The following is a 23,786-nucleotide window of genomic DNA, read 5'->3' as shown; positions in this document are numbered from 1 at the left end:
CTCTAAAAACAACTGAAAGAAGCGAAGTAAATACCCCTGGCGTCATGACAAGGTCAAGTCAGACCAGGCGCATTATCAGTCCTCCCCCGCAACAGCCTGAAGCTCTCCAACCCTCAATGACTCAGTGCAGGCCCAGCAGAGCCTTCGCACCCTCCTCGCTGCAGACATAAATGACATCGTGGTCGTTAGAGAAGCCATTGAAGGTGGTTGCCGAGCACATGGTGTAGGCGCCCATGTCCTCAAAATAGAGCCAGTCGCCGACATCCAGCAGCTGCGGGAACCGGATGCTCTCCGTGATGCGGTCGATGCCGTCACACGTCGGGCCCCAGATGCTGTACTCAATGCCGTCGGCGGCCTCAGTCGCCTCGGCAGCCGGCGTGTTGTACAAGACGCGGCCGCCGCAGCGCAACACCTTGGCCACGGGGTGCTGGTGGTCGAACATGATGCTGCTGAAGTTGCCGTACAGGCCGTCGTTGACGTACAACATGTAACTGGAAGCCGTCACGTCCTCGATGGTGCGGCGGGCAATGACATTGCAGGCCAAGGTGAAGGCCGATGAAGCGTAGTACCGGCCGGGTTCCGCAATGATATTGACGCCGGAGTGGGCCGGGAAGTAGTCGTCGAGCGCGGCACGAAGCACGCCGGCCATCTGCTCGAACGTGTTGTCGCTGCAGAAACCACCACCAACGTCCAGCGTCTTGAGCGAGAACCCGTGAACGGCTGCCTGGCCAAACACAACATGGGCATCTTGGACCGCCTTCAGGAACGCGCGGGGGTCCGACGCGCCCGAGCCAACGTGGAAGCTGACGCCCACAACATTGAGACCCAAATCGCGCGCCAGAGCCAGGAGGCTGTCAGTCGAGTCGAGCGAAGCGCCAAACTTCAGGCTGAGACGGCAAAGGGAAGATGAGTCGTCGGTCAGGATCCGCAGGAAGAGCTCGGCCTCCGGGTAGAGGCGCGCAATTTTGCGGAGCTCGTCGGCGTTGTCGAAAGTCATCTGGCGCACGCCCTTGCTGGCGACATAGCGCACATACGAATTGGTCTTACAGGGCTGCGCGTAGATGATGCGCGAGGGTTCCACTCCTAGTCCCAGAACCTGCTCGATTTCAGCCTTGGAGGCGCAGTCGAAACCGGTGCCGAGGGCGGACAGCAGCCCCAAGAGCTTTGTGTCCGGATTGCACTTGACAGCTGAAAATCATGTCAGTTCTGTTGTCTAGCGTGGATTCAGAGAATCAGCATAGGCCTTACCATAGAACGGCTTGACGCGCGGCAGATTCAACTTCCAGCGCAGGTGCTGGCGGTAAACCTCGCCGAGATCGGCCACGAAGAAGGTGTCCTCCGCGCCGGGCTCGCAAAGCTCAGGGTCAATGCCCTCAACGCGCTCACGAAGAGCGTCGCCAATCAGCTGCTTGGGCGAGCTGATCTTGTGTCCCTCATGATGGGCATGGTTGCCAAGGCGATTGTAGTCGAAGAACCCATTGTTGCAGCCCTTCAAAAAGACATGATTATTCGTAAAGTCGGTATAATCAAGTGACGTGAATCGATCGGTGACAACCGTTGGCATAACCATATCCCAAGATTTAGCGAGGGGGATATGTCGAATGAACGTGTGTGGGAAACTCAACGGTGAGGACCGGTTAACAGGCGCGGTCGGCTGTTGTGGCGAGACGCGCGAGATCGGACTTGTCGGTAGACAAGAGTGTAAGAATATACAGCACGGGTGCTCGGGCGGGTGTTAGGGAGGTCGATGGCGGAAGCAGACGGATCCCTGAACGGTCTGACGAGACTTCGTCGACTCTTCCTCGGTTAGAGGAAGAACCGCACAACTCGTCCTATGCGGCAGCTGGTTGTGGGAGTCGAACTCGGGGTTCTGGTGGCGGGAGACGTCGAGCAAGGAAATGTCGGCTTCCTTAGGCGACCTCAGCAGGTGGCGGGAGGACGTTGATGATATGGAAGGTTTTTCGGAGGCTGAAATCTTCGTCTGAGACAAGGGTCACGGCCGAGAAAGCCGTTGTCGAGGGGGTGCCTTTGAAAAGACCAAAGGCAGTCTCGGTGCGAGGGGGTATAAATCGGTCTTTGAAGCGCAATGTGAGCATTGTTAACATATCCGGGTCCAACTTGCTGCTTGTTGCCGTCTCTGCCTCAGCGCCATTTGCGTTGAGCAGCTGCACGCGACGCCACGCTGCACCCCCATTCCGCCAGTCCGGGTCGTGCCTTGAGTGACGTTGCACGAGCCTCAACAGGAAAACACCGGTGATTTGATTGAAAAGAACTTACAGTTTGGTGCGCAGCAAATGGAGTGGCTGTTACACGGATGAACGAGGGCCGACAGTGAGACGAGGTGAGACAAGTGTTGGGAAGGAGCCGTTGAGTGAAAAAGATGGAAGTTTTGGAAGCTGGGCTGGAGCTCGTTTTTAATGGAGGGGTTTGGAAGTGGGTTGTGCATTCAAATGTGGGGATCAGGGAGGGTTCTGCTCGATTTTTTCCCTGATTTCAATCCATGGCCTGTGCACAACCACCAAAACCCCAAGGGCCCGGAAGGATACGGCGGGCCATTCACAATCTCATAGAGGCATCCGTCGTGACCCATGATCAACGTGCAATAACGATGAAGGAGTGGCCAGCTAACCATCGGTGGAAGCGATTCAGAAGGAGATGCTTGTCGAAGGTACCTAAGTTCTGATTTCTTACTGGTGACGTACCAAACTACAAGGTACCTTTACACAGCACATGTGCATGGGATTCGGGAGACCTGAGATCGAAGCCGAACTTAACCTCAATCCAGGGACTGCCTGCCGGCAGCGAGCTTTTATTTGCTGGGATATTCGGCCGGATACGGGTTTGACGAACGACCAACGACCCTCTTGCTCGCTAATGAGGCCGCCGGCTCCTCCGCTCTCGAGTCGTGGTTGCTAAGACCGGCCAACGGATATGGTCAGCCGTTTCACACCGCAACTTGTGGTCAGCGCCAGCGGGCCTAAAAGCGGAATGCAGGATTCATCCGACCATCCCCCCATCAAACACCGGTAACGACATATCGATTTCGCCCGAGGGTGAGGGGTCGTTTGGTTGCCGGTCCAGGTCCGTCACAATACCATGTAGCCGACGGTTTCGAGAGGTCGACGGCTTATGCGTCAATGATAAAAATCGCGCACCAACAACAAAGGCTCGACATCAACCTGAGTCCTTGTCCAGGTTGACTCGTAACGGTGTAGGCGTGCGCAGCGGCATTAACCATTGAAAGAGGGATCGTCAACTCCTCCAGTTAGCTGTATTGATGCGCGCTTGTGTTCATTCGTTTCCGTACGGGTCTGATGCACGCCGCGGCTCGTTGCCGTGAGATGCAGGGCTACGTGACCTGCGCAAATCGCTCACCAAAACCGCGTAAACGCCTAGTTTAAACGGCACGCACATGCAGCTCGTCTGCCGTATCTGGCTGCCACCAGACCTTGCGAGGGAACTTTGATCTTGGATGTCCCTGCGCCATATCGGCATCCGTGAGAGCCAAGGCCACCAAGTTTCCTCGTCGCGGCAGCTCGATCAGCAGCTCCTCAAACTTAAACCGCGGATCCGCGAGCAGTGCATGTACAGTACCTAGATGAGTACGCATGTCAACTCAATATATCAGGTAACAACAAGCAAGCATGTACTCTGTTCTTTAGTCCGCAAGTCCAAAGCTGTGGAAGGCGGCTCTGAGAGAACGAGCCCAGAACCAGTTCGAAAGTTTGGCACCTGGTGTCTTGATCTCGCGTCGCGCAGTGGTCTCAAAGCTATAGCGTCGAGCATTGAGACGTATCGTATCCAAACGCTGGTATGGAGAGGAAAGAGAACGGGGTGAAGATGCTGGGTAGGAAGGGCTCGATGATCTCGATGAGTCACTCTTGAAGGCAAATGCTCTCGCTATTGTGGCAGTGCTGCAAAATTCGAGCAGATGGCGTGCCTGCGTATTAGAGAAGGGTATCAGCGATATGTTGTACAAATTCTTAAGAATACATCGCCGCTGGCCGTCTAGGTTGCCTTCGGGTCCAAGCGTGAGGTTAAGAAGACCCGTTGATGTCCATTTCTTTGACGGTCCAAGACCTGTCAACGAAGTCGCGCTTCTCGCCCAGGAAAACCAGGCGTTCAGCCTCTTTCTTCAGTGCGTTGACGATGTACTTTTGCGCAACTTCCCGGACCTGATCCTTGGTGACATCGAGCAGTTGTTCTCGGCGTCTCTGCTTCATCTCTTCTGTAATTCCGTAAACGAAGTTACTCATGCCCTCTTCGTTGACCGCCCGAGGGGCATCGAGGCCTTGGAATACAGAAATCTTGGCGTCTTCGAGGTCCCTATCGGACCACTTCTTGTCAACAGCCCACTGGCCGGCGCTCCGCATAATCTTGATCGTGTTAAGCGGGTTAGGGTCGCGGTACGAGTAGAAGCCAAAGATGCCGTCGACGGCGCGAGAGTATGCACCACCTCCATAGGCACCGCCCTTCTCGCGGATCTCGTGGTGCAGGTGCTTGTGGGTCAGAAGAGAGGCGAGAATTTGAAGAGGGGCACCGTCAGGTGAGGTGTAAGATACGGTCGGCAGAGCAAGGGCACCATAATATACTTGGTACGGCAGGGGGTAGAAGGACTTGATGTTCCTCCCAAACTCCCGGTTCTGGCGCGCCGGGAAATTGACCTTGTGGGAGGGAAGCGAGTCCAAGAATCTGGTCACGGCGCCCGTATTGCTGGCAACGCTCTCGCTGTCGCATGTGATGGCGGCGCGAATAGTACCCGCGAAAGCAAACTGCTGAATGAGTTTGAGCTTGGCGATGACATCCTCCAGCCGGTCGGATTCTTGGCGGCTCGCCAGACTAGTCACCAGCTTCACCTGAGACAGGCCGCTAACTTGCTCTCTCAGAAACGCGTCCCATGTCAGGCCGGCTTCCGCAGCCCTCCGAGCATAGGCGTGTCCCGATGAGGCGATATCGTTGACAACACCGTCTGCTGCGGCCTGCAAAAGCTGGCGGATTTGCTGAGCAGCATCTGGACTGTCAAAGTTTGTGTCGACGATCAGCTTGCGCAGAAGGTCAAACATGACCGGCACGTTGCGGTCTAGGGCCATCCCAGAAAAGACGAGACTTTCCTTCGCCTGCGTAAAGTCTGTCGGCTGAGATGCCGAGTGGTAGCTGACGGACACGCCGCCAGTTTTGAGCTTGATGAGATCTTCAAGTTGCTCCATGGTCATGTCCTTGGTGCCAAGGCGCATGATGGAATCGGTGAATAGGGGGATTAGGGATCGTAGTTCGTCCGGCAGGTTCTCCAACGTGTTGATAGCCCGGAAGTAAGTCAAGCCGTTGGTTGGCGCTTCGCGCAGCTGGAGCTTTACTCCGCCCACAGTCTCGATCTGCAAAGCCACCGGCTCCTTCTGGCGCGGAATGTCTTGGACATGAACGCTGGGTAGGCAACTCAAGTCTTCCGTGTTAGACTTGGCCTGTTCCGCCAACAGCGCCAACTCCTGCGCCTCAAGCACGGCACGGGCCTTCTCCTCCCCGCCTGCAATCTCGACGGCCTTAGATATCTTGGATTCGAGGCGGGCCTCCTCCTCCTTCGCAAGGTCCTGCACGAACTCGGCAGACGGAGCCATGGTAAACGTCAGTGTGTTGTCGTTCAACAGGTACTTATCAATCAATCCCTCGAGATAGCCTCCCTTGACATATTCCGCCTCGAAAGCAGCGAGCGTGTCGTTCCACGCAAGCGAGTCAAACGGATCGACGCCCGTGAACCATTTCGGCTTCAGCCGGTGCAGCAGAGACATACCAAAATTGGCAGTCTTGTGCTTGAGGCTCAGCTCGAGCTGATGCAGATAACCATCGATCTTGGATCGCTCAAACCCCTTCTCCCGCACACTGCGAAGGATGTCTTGAAGGGTGGGTTTCAACTTGATCACGTCCGCCTCTTGCACGCCTGTCAGGCCAATCGAGAATATCCCAACCCTTCCTGAACTGTCATAACCTGAGTTGGGACTCCAGTCTGTCCCAAGACCAGTCTCGATGAGCCCTTTGTACAGGGGTGAACCGTAGCCATCCATCAGAAGGGCGGAGATTAAGGCCAAGGAGAATGATTCGACAACATTTGACGTATCCCCAAGAACCCACGATACCGAGGTCTTGAACTGCTTATTCAAATCCACCATGGGGTCAACGGGCCCTTGCAGTCGGACCTCCCTTGGGCCGCTGCTGAGATCGATAGGACGATGGATGGTCATGCCACTCTTAATTCTCTCAAAGGCGCCAAGCTGAGCGTCAATTTCCCGTAGATGATCTGCCAGCGGCATGTCACCATAAGTGAAAACCTTGGCGTTGCTCGGGTGGTAGTGCTCGGCATGAAATTTCTTGAGCTGCTCGTACGTCAGGTCCGTGATCTTCTGGGGATCGCCGCCCGAGTTGTTGATGTCTGGGAAGATGTGGTCCTGAAATCGGATGTAGAACAGGTAGCCGGCGTCCGACATTTGGCCCTTCATTTCGTTGTAGACGACGCCCTTGAAGACGAGCTTCCGGTCCTCGGGTTTGACCTCAGCCCCGGCGGCAAGAGCTTGGGGGTTCTCCGGGCCAATGCGCCATCCCTCCTGGGTAAAGTCGGATTGTTTGAGCAACGGGCGGAGCGTCGCGTCGAGGTACACGGACATGAGGTTTTTGAAATCCCGGGCGTTGGTGGTGGCGAATGGATAGAAGGTGTGATCTGAGGCGGTAAATGCATTCATGAAGTTGGACAGGGTGCGCGGCAACATCTTGAAGAATGGATCACGGATCGGATACCTAAGCTAATTAGCATAGCCCAGAACGAGGGATAGTGGACGGTCAACACACTTCTCACTGCCACAGAGCGTAGTATGCTCCAAGATGTGTGGGACACCCGTGTCGTCTGGGGGATTCGTCTTGAAGCCGATTGAGAAGACATTGTTGCTGTCATCGCGCGCAATATGGAGGTGCTCGGCGCCCGTTTTGTCGTGCCGCAGATGCAGCGCCGTCAACTCGAGCTCTGGGACATGCTTTGTTCGCAGGAGGGTGAAGCCATGGAGCTTCTCGCCGACCTTGGGCAACTGCGACAGGTCGGTCGCAGCTCTCGCGGCCCGTTTGGCCGTGCCACGGAGCATTGTTCTGGTGGCAGTAACGCGGCGAAGGGAAAGCTAAGAACCCGTCACGAAGCCGAGTCGATGCGGCTTGAGCTGCGTTGGCATGGAGCTGTGGCGTTCTTGCCTTGTTGAGGATGGCGCTCGTCAAGTAGAAAACTTGCATCCCACCGACGAAAGGCAGTGGAGACGGGATCGAAAGAGACCGAAGTACGGAGGTCCCTACCAAAAGTCTTGCTTCACCGCCTTAAATCACAGTGGTTCTGCTTGGCAGAGAACTCTCCTATGGCCAGTAAACTAAATAGGCGGTGTGGTACAACTTTTGATAGAGACATCCGTATGGGTCCCAGGAACGGAAAAGTGGGCAGGCACGTTAAGGAATACAAGCATCCAGATGGAAATCGCAGTGATTCCGAGGTACTCCATATTGTCCCTGACCGCCAATTGCCTGCCGGGTAGTCAGTGGGCACCCATTGAGCCGGGAGCGGGTTAACGCCCGATAGCTTGTCATTCAGGCGAATTGGTGCTCCACAATCGAGTTTTAGTAGCAGTTCCATGCTTCCCGGGGCTGAGGAGTGGGCGAGGCTAATGCGTTTTGCGACGACATTCTGGAGACGAGGAGCAATCTCTGCAGTTGCTCGTCTGCTCAACCGCCAGCATCCGAACATCCCTCCGGCACCCTCCGCATTATTCTCGGGCCTCTGCTCGGCCGCGAACGGCACAGCAGTGCACGCTCCACGGATGTAACCAGATTTTATCGTCTAGACGCTCTTATTCTCTCCAGAACATCAGTGCAGTGTACACGTGCATTGCGGTCCCTCTTGTTCATCCGGACACAAGTTGTTTCCCTGCTCGCTCTGATTGATTACCCGGCCTGCCGACCCCAATCTTCGAGCTCGAAGCAAGCGAATCCTGCCCGAGGCGACCGAACGTTGCCACGGCTCGGAGCCCTGGGGCTGTGAATCTCGTATCGGCCCGGGATATTGCTCACGGCTGCGTTGACCGCATCCCTTCATGTCAGATGCCAACCCCACGATGGCTTCTCCAGCTGCAGCCCCCCGACCCGCCACACCCGTGGCCTTGAACCAGCCGACGTCTGACGCAGCTCAAGCGCCCGGGAATCCCGCTGCCAATCATGACAGCCGACAGAACCCGGCGCCGCCGGCGGCCGCCGTTTCCGGAAAGAAGGGGAAGCAGAAGAAGGCGCCAGAGCCGACCGAAGCGTCCAAGTTAATAGCGCAACGGATCTCGCAGCTGGAGTTGGATGCAGCCGGGGAGAAGGACCAGGAGGCTGAAATTGGTGCGTACCTGCGCCCCAATCCTGTGCAGATGGACAGAGCACGTCAATCACGGCGATAAATTCTGGCAAACGCCCGGTATATTGCCGTTGCTGAATGTCATCGATCCGACCCGGAGGGACTCCAGTGGCGACCTGAGTGTCCATTGTGACCGTGACGGCTGATTGGGTTGCAGAGCGGGAAGTCAGGAAGGCAAACCGGGAGCTGCATTCGCAGACGTCCAAAATGAGCGATATTCAAAAGATCGAACACCTCACGAAACGATGTTCCGATCTATTGTCCGAGATGAAGCGGCATGAGCGCGAAAGCATCAAGAACAAGAAACGGGGGGATCAACTGCAAAAGGACAAGGACAACAGCAGGAATGAGCTCAACAAGACGGTCTCTCTTAAGGAGAAGTTGGAGAAGCTCTGCCGGGAGCTGCAGAAGGAAAACAACAAGTTGAAGGTGTGCCTTTTTTTGCTAAAAGTAGCTGGGTTTGGGGACGGCGTGTGCTGATGGACCTGCTCGGGCAGAACGAAAACAAGACCCTTTCCGATACGCAGGTTAGAAGCCAAAATACCTGGGACGAGAGATACTCGGGTCTTCTTCGGAGAATGGACGACTACCAGGAGGAAAAGGACAATCCTCGGAAACAGGTGGTCGACATGAAGGTGGAGGAATTGTACGTTTAGCCTGCATACTGCTTGGCTATTGGGCTCACTGTTTTCCAGGTTCCGCCAGCGGTTCAAATCCTTCATCGACCAGTACGAGTTGCGGGAGCTGCACTTTCACTCACAGATGCGGACCAAGGAACTCGAGGTGCAGTACAACCTGGCGCGGTACGAGCGTGAGAAGAAAAACTACGAAGCGGAAACCGCGCGCTCGAGGCAACTCAATGCGCAGGTGCAGACCTTTTCCAAGACGGAGACGGAATTGAGGCAACAACTCAACGTCTACGTAGACAAGTTCAAACAGGTCTGTTCCTTGGCAGCTCCTGGGTCCAGCGTGAAGACTGACGCGCGGGCACAGGTCGAGGACACGCTAAATAACAGCAACGACCTGTTCATGACTTTTCGGAAGGAGATGGAGGACATGTCAAAGAAGACGAAGCGCCTGGAACGAGAGAACGAGAACCTTAAGCGAAAGCACGACCAGGTGAACGGGAACATCCTCAAAATGGCAGAGGAGAGGAACAAAAACTTGGCCGAAATCGACGAGCTGAAGAAGAAGCTGGAGAAGCTCAACGGCATCATCAAGCAAATGCAGCAGCAGGGCCGGGGTATCCCGCAGGGACTGACGGGCCAAGTTGAGAGCGGGTACACGGAGGGAGACCTGGACGGGGACGAGAGCGAGTACGAGGACGATGAGTACGACGAAGGCGAGGATGAGGAGGGTAGTGAAGATGGCGATGAGTACGACGACGAGACCGAGGACGAGCTCCACCACCCGCAGCAGCCTCAGCCGTACGGGCCCGAACGACCGCCTCCCGCGCCTGCGGCCGCAACTACTAATGGCCACCGTTAGACGTGGACGCGCATGGTACTCGCCCAGGCCCGTGACGCTACTATCCGCCGGGTCGACAACGCTCTGTTGAAAGGATTGGGTATCCCCGCTACATAGCGTGATTCAGTACAATGTACACCCTGCATCTCCCTCGTTCTCTGGCGTACGGTTCTTGACCTTTGTTGTTGGGCTGATTTTATGAAAGTAACCGTTGCGTCTGGACTATTCCATCTCCGCGAGGTATGCAATTGGCGGTGCTAATTGGCGTTCATCAGTTCAAGCAAACCTGCTCGCTTTTACGAGTCAAGCCGGAGCAGTGGAGTTACGTAGTTATCGAGGTTTATCACCCGGATGTTCGGAACACCCTCTCCAAGCGATTGAGTACCTTCTATCCGTATCCGTACAGAAGACATGCAAGGTACTGGTACTGTAGGTATTGTGCCAAATCCATGCTTCCACCACTTGACCGCGGACCGTTGTCGTACTCCAAACGGCGCAGCCCATGACCCAGCCTTGCCGTCCACATCCAAGAATGCGACCGCCCTGAAACAAAATCGCTGGCAACGCAGCATCTGACGGCCGAATCTGCGCGTGGATTGCTTCTCATAATACCCCGCGATTTTCGTGCCACAGAAAGTCAATGCCCGCTTCCCAAATATTACTACGTCGACATCATCCATCCGCCGAAAACGCAACTGTCATTACTCGCTGCATTCCAATCCATTGAGCGGGCACTCGTCGCCCTTGTCTTCGGCCAATGCTGAAACCCATTGTACGCCGAGACTACAGTCCCTGACTTACAACCACCTGCCGACCTTCGTCCATTCTTGCGCACGAAGGCCCGTCGGCATTGAACGCCGTCACCCCTCCGTCAACCACTGCAACCCTCATTTCTTTGCGGTCCTCTTGACCGTCTGCTACATCCCAGCAACCAAATCAAACCACGCGCCCAACGCACCCGACCCGACCGGACCTAAACACAACCTCAGCCAACCATAACAAAAGAGAAGGGAAAGAAGAGGAAGACATGGCTTTCATACAAGACCCCCGCCTCCGCCAAACATGGAACCAACTCTCGCACACCACCGAGGCCGTCACCTCGGACGCGGCCGCCGGCATCTGGGCGTTTGGCCACAGCTACATCACCCCTTGCTTGTCTGGTGTCTCGTCTGCCGTCGACTCGTGCACGGCCGTGTGCCTAGGCAACCGCGACGAGCGGGCGCGGCGGGCGAGGGAGCGGGAGCGCGGCGCGCGCGGAAGGAGGGTGCGTGCCAGCAGGGTGGAGTACAACTTCGACTTTTATGATGATTGGGAGGACGATTTTGCTGCTGAGGAATTTGGCGCGGCGGGGAATGGGGATGATGAGGCGGATGGGGAGGGTCTTGGTGGTAGTGGTAGTGGGAGGAGGGGTTTGCTGGGCGGGTGGGGGGCGAGGGCGGAGGATTGGGATCGGTTGCTTGCTGGGACTGGGCCCGGAGGGAGGAGGTACGGAGGGGTTGGGGCCAGCGGGACCGGTGATGTGTTGGTGGATCAGCCCAGGAGGAAGAGGGGGATGAGTTATGGAACGAGAGGCGTCGGGGGGAGGAGGAAGGTGTCGGGAGAGGAGGATCCGAATGTCATTCCGAGGACGGCGCCGCTGGGGTTTCTAGGGAGGTTGCCGTTCAAGATTGTGGGGAGTCTGAGGTATAAGCCGTCTGCAGCGAATTTGAAGGAACATCCGGGCGCTGGAGGCGGAGTGGGAATGGGCCATCATGGTGAAGGCGGTACTGGAGAAGAGCATGAGAACGAGCCGTTGTTGGGCATCAATGGTGAAGGCGACCGGAGGCGTCAGGGGCAGAGGCCGAGGAGTGATACAACGCATTCGGGGCATTCGGGAGACACTTCGAGCTCGTACCGATCCAGGGGTGATCTGTTCCCGAGTGATGAAGAAGGGGACGAGGACGCCGTGCCGCTGGGCGACGAGTTTGCGGTGGCCTTGGAACGAGTTGACGACCGGGGCAGCACCAGAACACGAAGCAGCAAGGGCAAGCGGCCGGCTGACAGCGGCAAAGGCTTGTCAAGGACGGTGTCACAAACTACTATATCGTCTACGGACACGCCGGACGAGTATAATAGCGGCAGCTATCCGGTATCCTTCCGGGAAGAGGGCGATTTGGTACCCGTTCCTTCGTTGGATGATCTCCGGCGGGAAGAGGAGCAAGCGGAGAAAGAAGAACGCGAAGAAATTGAGCGGAGGCGGAAGGCTGCGTCGCAGTTGGCGATGGAGCGAGGGCTGAGCAAGAACGAACCCCCCGCGTCTGGGACGCGTGATGAGGCAAATGATGGCTACGGTGAAGGTATACCTGAGGATATCTCCACGGAGAGGCCGATTCCCCGAGCTCCCAGCGACGGGGAATTAGAAGACGTGGAGGAACCGAAGCCCCCTCCTGCAACAACGCCAAAACCGACACCGTCACCACCGATTAAACCCGACGCAGCTCCCCGCGAGAGCACCTTTGTGCCTGCGCGGTTGCCTCACTTTAGTTGATACCAATTTCCGTATACAGACACGAAAGCTGGCAGCTCGAAACGAACCTCATGGCTTGATATGATAATGATGACGACTCTTACGAAGAATCACCAATCCCGGAAACATGAGGGGGGGAGGCAAAAGAGAAGGCAAATCAACACGTATTACGTTCGATTATGTGTTCGATTCACCCCTTTGTTATCCGGTGGTCATGCAGACGTTGTATGAATATTATATGCCTGGTTTGGTTGTGTTGGATAGGGGAAGAACGTGGGTGTCAGACATTGAATGTATTCTCTTCTGGCTACTTTATCATTGAAGCATCGAAGATGGCTACGTATCTACTCGTTGGGGCGCTGAAAGCGCCCATTCAACTCATGTAGTCGCCATAGGCTCGAGCCCCAAGGAGGAGAGCATTCTGATCATATGGTGTCAAACTCACTGCTAAATCGAGTTGACGTGCAGATGCCTCGGCTCCTCTCTCCAGCGCCTTGTCTTCCCCGCATTCTGGACAGTCGAGTGCCAGGGTTCGGGGATAGCTCAGCGGGCCGGGGTAACTGTTCTGTCGATTGACTTCCTCCTTGGGAAGTGTGAGAGCTGTAATCCGAGGTCCAGAAGGGAACTTGTTGGTTTTTGAAATGTTTTGGGACTGCTTGTGATCATGCTAATAGTGAAATTGCCAGCAATAAAGCTCCTGAGCTAATCCTACCCGCTCGCTCTGTCACTCGATGCCAACCATCCCGATCGGGTCTTTGTCTCCTTGCACCTCAACGCATCATCTCCATACACGTCCTTAGCTTTTCTTTTCATCATGTCACCTCTTGCACCTACCAGCGCCAGTACCATGTCTCCCACAGGCCCCATCACCACCCCTCTAACCACCCTCCTCAACATCCGCCACCCCATCCTCCTAGCCGGCATGGCACGCACCTCGACCGGTCGCCTTGCCGCCGCGGTATCCAACGCAGGCGGCCTCGGCGTGATCGGTGGCTTCATGTACACCCCGTCCCAACTGCGTGAAGTCATCGCCGAGCTCAAGGCGCACCTGCTCTCGCCGGACATGCCATTCGGCATCGACCTGGCCCTGCCGCAGGTCGGCGGCAGCGCCCGCAAGACCAACCACGACTACACGGCCGGCAAGCTCGACGAGTTGATCGACATCACCATCGAGTCCGGTGCGCGGTTGGTAGGCAACAATTTCCTTTGTTGGTGGACTGTTTTTAGCCCTTTTTGGCTGTCTCAGGAGCTGTCCTGCTCCTGAGACAACGCATTTTGCTCCTGAAACCCTTCTAGACATTTCCGGAATAGGAAGTATTCACAGCTGACATCGTTGGTAGTTTGTCAGCGCTGTGGGCGTGCCGCCCAAGAGGGTCATTGAGCGGTTGCATGATGCCGGACTGCTCGTGATGAACATGGTGGGGCATCCGAGACATGCTGTCAAGGCGCTTGATCTCGGGGTGGATATGGTGTGTGCACAAGGGGGTGAGGGCGGAGGCCACACGGGAAATGTGGCCAACAGTGTGTTGATTCCGGCAGTGGTGGATGTTGCGAGGAGGTACAGGCCCAAGATGTTGGGCGGGGAGCGAACGGCAATCGTGGTGGCTGCGGGGGGCATCTCGAATGGGCGGGGCCTGGCGAGCTCGCTGATGCAGGGAGCTGCTGGGGTGTGGGTGGGCACGAGGTTCGTGGCCAGTGTCGAGGCGGGGTGTAGCGAGGAGCATAAGGAAGCCGTGGTGAGCTGCCGGTTTGATGACACCGAAAGGACGCTGGTAATCAGCGGACGACCGCTGAGGATGAAAACGAATGAGTATATCCGCAAGTGGCATGCGCAGCCCGACAAGATTCAGGAGCTGTGTAGTAAGGGGGTGGTTCCGCTTGAGCATGACTTGGATCAGGGGAACGAGGTTGATTTGCCGTATCTCATGGGTCAGGTGGCAGGGGCCATCACAAAGGTGCAGCCGGCAAGGGAGATTGTGGACGAGATGGTGGACGAGGCTGTCGAGATGCTGAAGCTGGCGAACGTATATTTGGGTGGCAGCAAGGCAAGCAAGCTGTAAAGCAAGAATATATTCTTGGATACCATCTGGCTTCTTGATTTCGATTTCGGCCATCTTTCCCAATCATTAACCCGCTCTCCTTGGATCTGCTAGTCGCCTACGCAACGCGGGTTTCCCCATACAGTCTATCCAACAGCTCGAGAGCAGCATGTCCCTAAGCATAACCTGAATAGGTAGCTTAACCCGATTCAGGGAGTCTCTCCTAAGGCAATGAATCGAGGGTGGTGTTGATTTCCATGGCTCCATTAGTTGGACTCTTGCAATCGATCCGTACTAGGGGTTCAAATGGGATATAGGGATCGGAAGTTGGAAGTCCGGAAGCGGAGAAAAGTACCTGTCTGGTCCTCAGTCACCCTGTTCCACTTGGAAAGGTCGCGGTCAACACTTGTTAGGGACATTCGACGATGTGTGGATGTGAGCCCACAAGAGGCGTTCGACCCACAGCCGGCACAAAATGATATTTGAGAGAGATGTGTACACACGACACCTCCTGTATGAAACAAAACATCGCTGTGCTGCCGCTCAAGGCTTGCCCCTTTGGCTGTGAGCAAGGCAAAACCTAAGCCTTGACTGTGATCAACCCAAAAACCACACCGCATAGGTCTCTAAGGGCGATATGCTAGGCTATGTTGCGCGGGTGCCGCTTGAAAACGTAGCAAATGGCACTGCCCTTGGCAGACGGTCGTCGAGTTGGTGGGCTTCACAACCGCCATGGGCGTGCAGATGTTCGCGAATCCCTAAAGCGGTTTGAAAAAAGGAAGCGTTGTATGGCGAATTATGTTTCGCCCTCACCGTGTCCCAATGACGCAGTTCTTTTGGATGCTCTTCACCACACATCGCTCGGATCGACCTCGTGCTTCTCGCCATCCTCCCTTACATGTTCCCCCTTGACGTCCCTTTTCATGGGCTTGCGCATGTCGTAGGCGTCCTCGCTCGAAAGGGTGGGGTCGGTCGAATGCTCGCCATAGTAGTCCTTAACCACACGGAAGACGCTGTAGCCCATGCTCTTGTAGAAGGCAATGGCCTTGTGGTTGCTGACGCGCACAAACAGGTCGACAAACCAAGCATCAGCGGCGTCAGCGGCCACCTCGAGCTGCTCGGTCAGCAGCTTGCCGATGCCGAGGCGGCGGGCTTCGGGGGCCACGGTGACGGCCGTGATATGGGCGTGCCAGGGCAGGTAGTGCTCCGAGAAGCGGTAGACGTCGGGCGACGACTCGAGCTTTCCCATGACTGCGGGGAGCCACGGTCAGCCACAGACGGTCGGGAATCGGATGATAGACGACGGGTCAGCCCTACTGTAGCCGATGATGTTGCCGTGCTGGTCCTCAGCAACCTGAAACAGCGACGGCCATTTCGCGTAGTACTGCAGGTAGAAGCCGAGGTCATATGTTTCGGTGAATGGGTCGAGGTTGCATTTGGACAACTTGTTCAAGTCGTCGGGCCTGAACCGGCGGAAGTTGGCCATCGCAGTCCGGGTTGTCGAAAGATTCGTCTTCAGTTCTCGGTCGCTGAGGTTGATGCGGGGCAGGGTGTCGTCAGGGTTGGGGGTTAAGCTGCCAGCTTCTATGTGCATTGATACAATTGGCTCGCTCTGCCCCGCCGCTGCCTCATCACGTCTTTTCGTGCAACGTCCGAGTGGCCCCTGTCTTGGCACGGTCCTTCAATCCCCCTGGTCGTCTCCTGTCGGCCAAACTGCCGGGCCCGAAAATGGGTTGAACTCTGGGCTTGTATGCACCCGCGACCACTGGTTAGAGACTCTGAAAGTAAGTGCCGCCTGACGACCGAACAAACCCCCAGACATAACACTCGTTCAGCGCTAGTGACAGTGGTGCTTTGCTAGACGCGGTCAAATCGTTGGAACAAGCGTTCTCTGACACCTGCCACCTGGTCACCTTAACATCAGTTTTCCCGCCCTGGGCATTGTCCGGGCCCGCCTGATCCAGTCCCATTGGGTTGAGGCACCCAACTATAGACGACCGCGTCTGATATACCCTCGCATTTTGTTTGCGACTCTGTTTCCGGGCCACGACAACGAACCACTCATTGCACAATACCGCGTGCATAGCCGTGGCAACGCACGATAAAGTCACGACGTTTTTCACTGGAACCTACATTCAGACGACCGGACGACAGAGGCACGACCTGACGCAACACCTTGACGGCCGGTACATCACCAGTACCAACAGAAAACAAGTCACCGACCTCGAAGAGGCAAACAAGCCATCACAATGTCCTCCCCACGGACACCGCTCCACTCCCCTCACCACTCCCTCGACTTCAATTCCGCCGCATCCTTCGGCTCCTACTCGCCGCAACAAGACCGCCGCCAGTCCAAAGCCTCCTCGCTTAACGACTCATCCATGGATCTAGGCATACCCGGCGTTGGCGGAGGCGGAGGAGGTGGTGGAGGGCTGGGAAACCTTGCCGACGAACTGGCGGGTGCATTCTCTGACGCCGAGGATGACTACGACGGGTATGAGGAGGGCGACTATGATGAGGCCGCCGCGGACGAACAAGACCGAGAGGTGAGAACGCCGGGGATAAACCTCGAGGACACCACCGAGGACGGTCATGTCAGAGGTGGAGGGAGGAGCGATGAGGGACTGCCCGATAGCGGCGTGGACCTGGAGAGTCCGTCGGGCTCCGCCAAGGGCCATAACAGCAAGGGGAGTCTGGGCTTGCCAAAACCAAACGGACGGAGCCATCGCCGAAAGGGCAGCGAATATGACGGGAGCGAGTACGGCAGCGAATCAGACCTAGAATCACCCGGCATGCCGCCCAAGCTGGTCGAGAAAATGGATGAGGTCGAATCCCTCGCCCGCCGAGGCACAGAAAACAACGGCTCACCGAATGACGGCGTCTTCAAGCGCGTCACCGAATGGCTGCGCGACCTAGGCTCTCAAGCCAGCATTGAAGGTGGCGCAACACGGTCAGTTACCCCATCCTCATTCTCTTCCCCAACCCCTAAATGCCCTTTCCCCCGTGACTAACCCCCTCTCAGTCTCATAACCGCCCACACGGCCCTAACAACCCACCTAACCCACCAAACCCGCCAACTGCACAATCTCACCTTCCCCCTCCTCTCCCCGCTAGTACCCCCACCCTCCGAAGAAACAATCACCGCTCTCCTACCCATGCTCCTCTCCCTAGCAGAGCTGATGCCCCGTCCATCAACACCGTCCCTTCAAGCCCTCGCAAGCCTGCACTCCTCCACAACCGAGCTGATCAACACCCTAAACTACCTCTCGGACACGCTGCACATGTCACGCCAGACCACCACGACCGCGACGCGGCGCCTGAAATCGGCGCGCGATCTCGTGGCCGAGCTCCGCCGCGACGAGGAGCTGCGCGAGGAAGGGGAGAGATGGCTGGCAAGGGGCAACTGGGGCGAGCGGCTCCGCCGGCGTGAGTGCGCGCACGTGTGCGGCGAGGTCGTGGGCGGGTTTGAGAAGGTATGCGAAGGGTGGCGCGAGAGGTTGGTCCAACTTTCCGGGGCCGAGTCGGCCCAGGCGTAGCGCGTGTACTTGCCTGCTGTGGCAAAGGCTGGAGATGGCGGGGTGTAGGGTTGCTTGGGGGGTAGACGTGGTGAAGGAGTCGTTTCGAGGTGGTGGTGAGGCAGACGGGTGCTCTCTTTTGCTAGGTGTCATTTCTTGATGGATGGGTGCATATACCGTAGGTGCGGCGGTGGATGCTGGCGTGATATAGACTATACCACTGGTGGCGTTGAAAGGGTTGGATGGGCTTGTCATGGGACGGATACTAGCAGTGACCGTTATATCAACCGGGACGAGGTAATGTCGATTTGTTGGTTGACTGGCATAGAGCTGCGGCACTCGAACCTTGCATCGAGCATCACGGCGCTCTTTTTGAAGATAGATGAGGAATGAGACTGCATATGGTACGGAACTAGCCATTGTTGAAGTCGTAGACAGTCACTTGCTATCAGCCGGTTGATTCTCACCTCCCGTCTGTCCAACACGCGCACAATTAAAGGCAGAAGAAGGGGCCAACTACGGGTAAACTGAGGCTCAGCGAATTCCTGTCATATTGAGGCCGCCGTGGCAACTCATCACAAGATCTTATGCTATCTCTATCGGCGCACGCATTCGGCCGACCAGGTCTATTCATCTTCAGTCCATATCCTCATCAGAGTCATGCATGCCCGACTCATCATCCTCCTCCTCCTCCTCATCATCTTCCTCGTCATCGTCCTCCTCTTCTTCACCGTCCTCCTCGTCCGCCTTCAACCCATAGTCGTCCGAGAAATGCGACAGCGTCTGGACCTGGGTCTTGTATCCCGCAGCAGCAAGTGTCTTGACAATGTTCTGCAACAACCAAATTGTCAGCCTTCTGTTCCCTACACCTAGCACTCCCGCACAAGAGCTAACTCACCTCCTCCATAATCGGCGCGCACGTCACAACCACATTGCTCTTCCCCGGCTCAAACACAGGCAAGATGACCTCGCTCATGACGGCGCGAACCTCATCCTCAGTCACCTCCCTGACGCGCGCGAGTATCTTGCGATTCCACCCGGGCTCCAATCCGCGCACCACGCCAATGACATAGTTCTGCTGCGCCGCCGCCGACATGGTCGCCTGCTCGTCGGCGGCAGCAAACACGACGCCGCTGACAGCGACCTCGACCAGGTGCCTGTCCAGGGGCACCTCACCCGAGGCGAGCTTAGCGACCGTGGCGCGGCTGGCCTCGATGGCCTTGCTGGCGTCGGGCGAGCGGTAGACCCGAAATTGGATGTAACCGCCGTCGACTTCGCGCGAGAAGGACACGCCGTAGGCGAGGCCGTTGCCACGGACGGCGTTCCAGAGGGGGCCCTCGACCGCCTCGAGGTAGCCGAGTGCAACCAGGTATGCCGGCAGGCGTGGGTCCGAGTAGGATTTGAGACCGGCGGCGGTGCTCACGCTATAGGAGCTGTCGAGGGTTGTCATGGGAATGACGACGCTGCCGAAAGAGCCGGGAGACTGGCCCTCGGGATTCAGCATCGAGGAAAGCTTGGTGATGGGCAGGACGTCCTTGGATGGGTCGAGGCCTGGGGTCTTGGTGAGGGTATCCCACGCGGCCACGGGGTTGTCAAGCTTGCCAACATCTGCCGTCACAAGCACACGCATGTTGTCAAATGTGAAGAGGCTCTTGCTGAGTTCCTCGAACCATGAGAGCACGGTATCAGGATCCTTCTCCAAAAGCTTCTTGAGACGGCGCAGATAGACGGCCTTGACCAGGGTCCGCTTAGCCGCGAGGTAAGATTCAGGTTTGAAATGTATAGCCATGTCGACCTCTTGCGCCATGGCACGTCCATCCCGCTTCGCCTCGGGGATATCTGCAAGCGCCTTGACGGTGGCAGCCTTGATCCGGACGGGATCGAAGATGATGTCGAACATCAGAGTACGCAGCCAGCTGACGATAGTGGAGTACTTGTCGCGGTCAACCTGGAACTGGATGGCCACGCCTTCATAATCTCCCAGCCGAGATGAAGAGCTGATGTGATAGCTGATGGTGTCCTTTTCGAGCTGCTTGACCACCTCCTCAAACTCAAGGCGTTGGCCGTCCCTCGTCACCGGGGAGTTGAAGAAGATTTCGGCGAAGATGGGTAACAGCGGCTTGTACTTCACGGGAGTCTGCGACATGCCCACGTGAACAGTGAGATGGACGAAACCGGTGGGGACATCCTCGAACTGCAGAAAAAGGGGCATACCCTTGGGTGCGGCGTCGATGATTTTCTGTGCGGAGTTGTCCTGGACGCCCAGGCTCCGTGCCTTGCCAGACCTTGCGGTGGCCGACTCGATGAAGTGAATAGAAGACGTGCCAGGGACGGGCCACTGATCCAGCACTTCGGGCGGAATCGGCTTGTCATTGTTCTTCTTCGCATTCTCCAGCCTCTCCCTCAGTCGCTCAAGGCCTTCCTTTCCAAGTTCCTCCCTCCGCTTGGCCACACGCGCCTCCTCATTCGCCTTGAGGGTGTTAGCAAGTTCCATTGATGGCTTTCCCAGAATGGATATGTGGTGGGCATCCGAGATCCATTTCTTCAGAAATTCCCTCCACTGCTCTTCGTTCCAGCCCTCCAGGACGTCGTACTCCTGCAGTGTCTCAAGGTCTCTCAGCGTAGTGCCGTCTCGCTTCCCAAAGAGATAGTCGGTGATAATGTTGTTGGCATAGAACCCCTCAGAGCTTTCGGATTGGAGCTTCACTTGGCGCCTCTCTCGTTGTATACACTCCTTCACGTAATCCATGTCGAGAGGCTTCGACGCGACCTCCTTGAGAAGAGATATGAGACGCTGTTCAACGAATGCCAGCTTCTCGGTGGCAACACCCGTGGGCTGAAACCAGATGACCGAGTTGGGCCTGCTGTCCCACCAGTACGAGACAGAGCTCGCCAGCTGCTCCTTCTCGACCATGACATTTTCAATGACTGAGACAGATGATCCGCAAAGGTATGTCATGATGATATTCACAGCGGTCGCTTGGATTTGGTCGATGCAGCTGGGGCCAAAGAAGGCCACCACGATTTCGCCCGTTGACTCGTCTTCTTCGGGAAACTCGACCGTCTCGACGATGGTCTTCTCCAGGGGCGGCGGCTGGGCGGAGTCGACGAATGGGCGTTTGAAGTTGGGGTTGGGGGGCGGAACATCGTCCTTGATGCTCTCTTCGAAGTTATCGAGGAGTCTCAGAAGGCCCTCGTGTTCGGCCTCGCCAATGATGATGATGGCCAAGTTCTGGGGCTGATACATGGCCTTGTGAAACTCTCTAATCTTCTGCGGGGTCAAGACTCGGAGTGCTTCCATCATACCACCAGTCTCATATCGGAAGCCAACGTTCTCCGGATAGAGCAGTCGGCGAGCGCGGAGGTCCATGAGCTCATTGCTGCTATACTGAAGGGCCTGCATCTCAGAGTAGACGACGCCGGCATCGTTGCCCTCGCCGTCGATGTGGTGGACCTCGGTCAGACAGGCATCGTCAGTGAGGATGGGGAGGACAACGTGCTCGAGATAGACGGGCAGGATCTGGGCGAAGCCATCCCAGCCGGCGGTCTCCAGCGTGTAGGCAGTGTGATCGACGGCAGTCCACGCGTTGGTGTTTGAATACGCCCGGCCGGCCAGCTTGTCGAGAAGCCCCTTGTACCGGTAGCTTTTGGAACCCATGAAAACCAGATGCTCCAGGGTGTGAGGAGCACCGGAGTCGTCGAAGATCTCGGTGGCTAGGGTGAAGTAACCGTAGACCTTGGGACCCTTGCGGTCGGCCACGATGACCTGCATGCCGCTTCTCTCCGACTCGTACTGGGTGATGGTGGTTGGGGCATAGTCGGTGCGGAAGCTCTGGACCTTGCGGAACCGCGGTTTCTGGTGGGCGGTCATGTTGTGGCTGATCTCCGTTTGCAAGAGGAGGTGGAAGTGACTGGAGTATTGTTAGCGTTGGTTGTTGGGGGTTAGCGAGATGCTCAACAGTGAAGGGGTCTATCTGCCTGTGACGGACAATACGAGACAAGAGTGAGAGTAGGTCTCTCTTATATGTAGGCGGCATACCTACACTCCCACGTCTGTTGCCAAGTGCGCTGTGCTGCGGCAACAGCTACGAGTGCTGCAGTGACGCAGAACAGCAGCATCATCCGTGATGCCCGGCTGGAGGAAGGCATCTTGCCCTGGGAGCTAGGGAGGTGCAAGGTGCGATGTTCATTGGGAAAAGGCAAGGTAGAAGGGAGGATATGAAAATACGCCAGACAGTCAAAGGGGCGGTTGTGACTTCCACGACTTGAACGCTGAGACAGCAAAGCTGGAACCTGAGTTGTGCTCCAAGCGCAAGCTCCTTGTCCCACCGAATTGACGTGGTGATGGTCGGAGTGGAAGGGGCGGGGCACGTCGAGCTAACTGCAGACGGTGATGCTGACATACTCACCGGATTGGCAAATGCAGGCTGCCAGCAAACAGTCGCCTACCGTGTAGCTGCTTGGCTACAGGGCTGACACCCAACAATGGCGGTATAACTGATTGATTGCTCCCAGCTGATTTGTCTGGGAGGCGGACAGAGGACGTGTTGGGTTCGGCGATGTTGCGGGGCTGTGGATTTGAGAGGGACGATGGAACGTGGTGATGAGATTGATGAATGTCCTCGGCTCAAATTTGCTACAGATCTTCGGGCAAGATTGTAGTACTGGCAGTTAAACGCAAACTAACGGGTCACTTCTGCCACAACAAACTGCTCCCTTTTTGACTTCTCGGACCGTTTATAGAGCACGAGACATTGTGATACCTTCAAATGGTGGGGCAAACTCCATACGCGCCAAGCAAGCGGCCACACCAGCAGGGACCCTACAGTTCATCAACGGGACAGATTCCGGATCGCGACGGGGTTCTCACCCTGATTCATCTTGGCTTCATAACGGACGAGGGCACACGTTGTATGGGTCAAACATGGGTAACAGACCATGAATTCATCACAAGGCAACGCGAGGTCGATTCTGGCTAGAATAGCTGGCCCTTCACGGGCCAAAGCTGGAGACTATACTCGGGAGAGCAGTGCGCTTCGGTACTGTTCATCCTCCTCAGAATCCGTCATCAGGGCCCTCGACGTCTACCTTATGCAGTCACCAAGAAGCGAAAGGGCGCTTAGTGGGCACGGCGAGACTCGGCGATGACACGGTTCATGTCCTCGACCTTGGCCTTGGCACGGCCAAAGGTGCCCAGCTGCGATTTTGTTAGACAGACCTTCAGAAAAGCACAATCGGTCCTTCTCACCTTCTTCTTGGCGAGCTTGCGCGCGCGCTTGTCCTTGCTGTTGCGGAGCAGTTCGATGATGCGGCGCTCATAGGGAGCAAGGCTGGTAGTATCTGTCAGAGCCCGTCCGATCCACCCAACGGGCAGCTGTAAGTAGGGGAAAACGTACCCGGCAACCTCCTTGACAAGTTCGCGGACGAAAGCGGTGCGCTTGCTGAGGTGGCCCTTGGTGCGGCTCACGCGCGGCTTGCTAACACGGGCAGTGGTTTTCTGTATTGGGAAAAGAGCAGACGTAAGTCAGCCAGAGTCCATCATCCGCGGATATGCTTCGATATATCCCCGAGAGGATGAAGCAAGTGCGGAGATCCTCCACGAGGTGAGACAAAAAGGCTTATCTTACGTGGCCCTTGTTGAGACCCTGCGAAGACACGAGTTAGCATTTTTCCGATTATCGAACCATGCAACGCTCCGGGCAGCGCAATTGCCAGCCCGCAATCATCGCGTAGTTTCAGGCGCTTGGCGAGGGAATCGGTGAAGACATACGGTAGCCAGCCCGCTGCGGGGAGTCTCGTTCTTGGAGGCGGCCATTGTGACTGGTGATGCCGTGCTGGTTCTCGTT

General features: G+C 56.5%; 9 protein-coding genes across 9 annotated transcripts; 4 read left to right on the top strand and 5 right to left on the bottom strand.

The window, feature by feature from the left end:
- Nucleotides 1-121: 121 nt before the first annotated feature.
- N657DRAFT_566519 (uncharacterized protein) lies at nt 122-1,570 on the bottom strand (the record flags this gene model as incomplete). The annotated part of the gene is made up of 2 exons (XM_062788434.1): nt 122-1,188; nt 1,249-1,570. 2 exons carry the CDS (start codon nt 1,568-1,570, stop codon nt 122-124), a joined length of 1,389 nt encoding a protein of 462 aa, XP_062651661.1.
- A 2,467-nt stretch (nt 1,571-4,037) lies between these two features.
- On the bottom strand, nt 4,038-7,121 carry N657DRAFT_566291 (uncharacterized protein; the record flags this gene model as incomplete). Its single annotated transcript, XM_062788419.1, has 2 exons — nt 4,038-6,783; nt 6,835-7,121. The coding sequence occupies 2 exons, from the start codon at nt 7,119-7,121 to the stop codon at nt 4,038-4,040; spliced, it is 3,033 nt and encodes a 1,010-aa protein (XP_062651660.1).
- An 817-nt stretch (nt 7,122-7,938) lies between these two features.
- Nucleotides 7,939-10,074, top strand: N657DRAFT_234219 (uncharacterized protein). Its single transcript, XM_062786337.1, has 6 exons — nt 7,939-8,397; nt 8,571-8,842; nt 8,911-9,059; nt 9,109-9,352; nt 9,407-9,840; nt 9,902-10,074. The coding sequence occupies exons 1-6, from the start codon at nt 8,112-8,114 to the stop codon at nt 9,969-9,971; spliced, it is 1,455 nt and encodes a 484-aa protein (XP_062651659.1). The 5' UTR covers nt 7,939-8,111; the 3' UTR covers nt 9,972-10,074.
- An 833-nt stretch (nt 10,075-10,907) lies between these two features.
- N657DRAFT_653990 (uncharacterized protein) lies at nt 10,908-12,407 on the top strand (the record flags this gene model as incomplete). Its single annotated transcript, XM_062794465.1, has 1 exon — nt 10,908-12,407. One exon carries the CDS (start codon nt 10,908-10,910, stop codon nt 12,405-12,407), a length of 1,500 nt encoding a protein of 499 aa, XP_062651658.1.
- A 793-nt stretch (nt 12,408-13,200) lies between these two features.
- N657DRAFT_565225 (2-nitropropane dioxygenase) lies at nt 13,201-14,446 on the top strand (the record flags this gene model as incomplete). The annotated part of the gene is made up of 2 exons (XM_062788343.1): nt 13,201-13,575; nt 13,727-14,446. The coding sequence occupies 2 exons, from the start codon at nt 13,201-13,203 to the stop codon at nt 14,444-14,446; spliced, it is 1,095 nt and encodes a 364-aa protein (XP_062651657.1).
- A 756-nt stretch (nt 14,447-15,202) lies between these two features.
- On the bottom strand, nt 15,203-15,826 carry N657DRAFT_641945 (N-acetyltransferase 5). Its single transcript, XM_062792244.1, has one exon. The coding sequence runs from the start codon at nt 15,672-15,674 to the stop codon at nt 15,273-15,275; it is 402 nt and encodes a 133-aa protein (XP_062651656.1). The 5' UTR covers nt 15,675-15,826; the 3' UTR covers nt 15,203-15,272.
- Nucleotides 15,827-16,189: 363 nt separating this feature from the next.
- N657DRAFT_612998 (uncharacterized protein) lies at nt 16,190-18,353 on the top strand. The gene is made up of 2 exons (XM_062790402.1): nt 16,190-17,375; nt 17,448-18,353. The coding sequence occupies exons 1-2, from the start codon at nt 16,675-16,677 to the stop codon at nt 17,959-17,961; spliced, it is 1,215 nt and encodes a 404-aa protein (XP_062651655.1). The 5' UTR covers nt 16,190-16,674; the 3' UTR covers nt 17,962-18,353.
- A 223-nt stretch (nt 18,354-18,576) lies between these two features.
- On the bottom strand, nt 18,577-21,811 carry N657DRAFT_678420 (uncharacterized protein; the record flags this gene model as incomplete). Its single annotated transcript, XM_062796068.1, has 2 exons — nt 18,577-18,771; nt 18,839-21,811. 2 exons carry the CDS (start codon nt 21,809-21,811, stop codon nt 18,577-18,579), a joined length of 3,168 nt encoding a protein of 1,055 aa, XP_062651654.1.
- A 1,248-nt stretch (nt 21,812-23,059) lies between these two features.
- On the bottom strand, nt 23,060-23,755 carry N657DRAFT_566650 (ribosomal protein L36e; the record flags this gene model as incomplete). Its single annotated transcript, XM_062788441.1, has 5 exons — nt 23,060-23,137; nt 23,189-23,270; nt 23,337-23,437; nt 23,568-23,585; nt 23,711-23,755. 5 exons carry the CDS (start codon nt 23,753-23,755, stop codon nt 23,060-23,062), a joined length of 324 nt encoding a protein of 107 aa, XP_062651653.1.
- Between the last annotated feature and the right edge of the window lie 31 nt (nt 23,756-23,786).

The sequence above is a fragment of the Parathielavia appendiculata genome (genome assembly GCF_033297405.1).
Source record: "Parathielavia appendiculata strain CBS 731.68 unplaced genomic scaffold N657scaffold_2, whole genome shotgun sequence".
Lineage (NCBI taxonomy): Eukaryota > Fungi > Ascomycota > Sordariomycetes > Sordariales > Chaetomiaceae > Parathielavia > Parathielavia appendiculata.
The sequence above is the reverse complement of the archived record's forward strand: the minus strand, read 5'-3'. Positions and strand labels throughout refer to the sequence as shown.

What these genes read in the sequence shown, in the direction of transcription:
- N657DRAFT_234219 (XM_062786337.1), top strand. Translation starts at nt 8,112, where the DNA reads ATGTCAGATGCCAACCCCACGATGGCTTCTCCAGCTGCAGCCCCCCGA. An exon ending in ACGTAGACAAGTTCAAACAG is followed by an intron (nt 9,353 to 9,406) that starts GTCTGTTCCTTG and finishes GCGCGGGCACAG; the next exon opens with GTCGAGGACACGCTAAATAA. An exon ending in CACCCGCAGCAGCCTCAGCC is followed by an intron (nt 9,841 to 9,901) that starts GTACGGGCCCGA and finishes GGCCACCGTTAG; the next exon opens with ACGTGGACGCGCATGGTACT.
- N657DRAFT_641945 (XM_062792244.1), bottom strand. Translation starts at nt 15,674, where the DNA reads ATGGGAAAGCTCGAGTCGTCGCCCGACGTCTACCGCTTCTCGGAGCAC.
- N657DRAFT_612998 (XM_062790402.1), top strand. Translation starts at nt 16,675, where the DNA reads ATGTCCTCCCCACGGACACCGCTCCACTCCCCTCACCACTCCCTCGAC. An exon ending in ATTGAAGGTGGCGCAACACG is followed by an intron (nt 17,376 to 17,447) that starts GTCAGTTACCCC and finishes ACCCCCTCTCAG; the next exon opens with TCTCATAACCGCCCACACGG.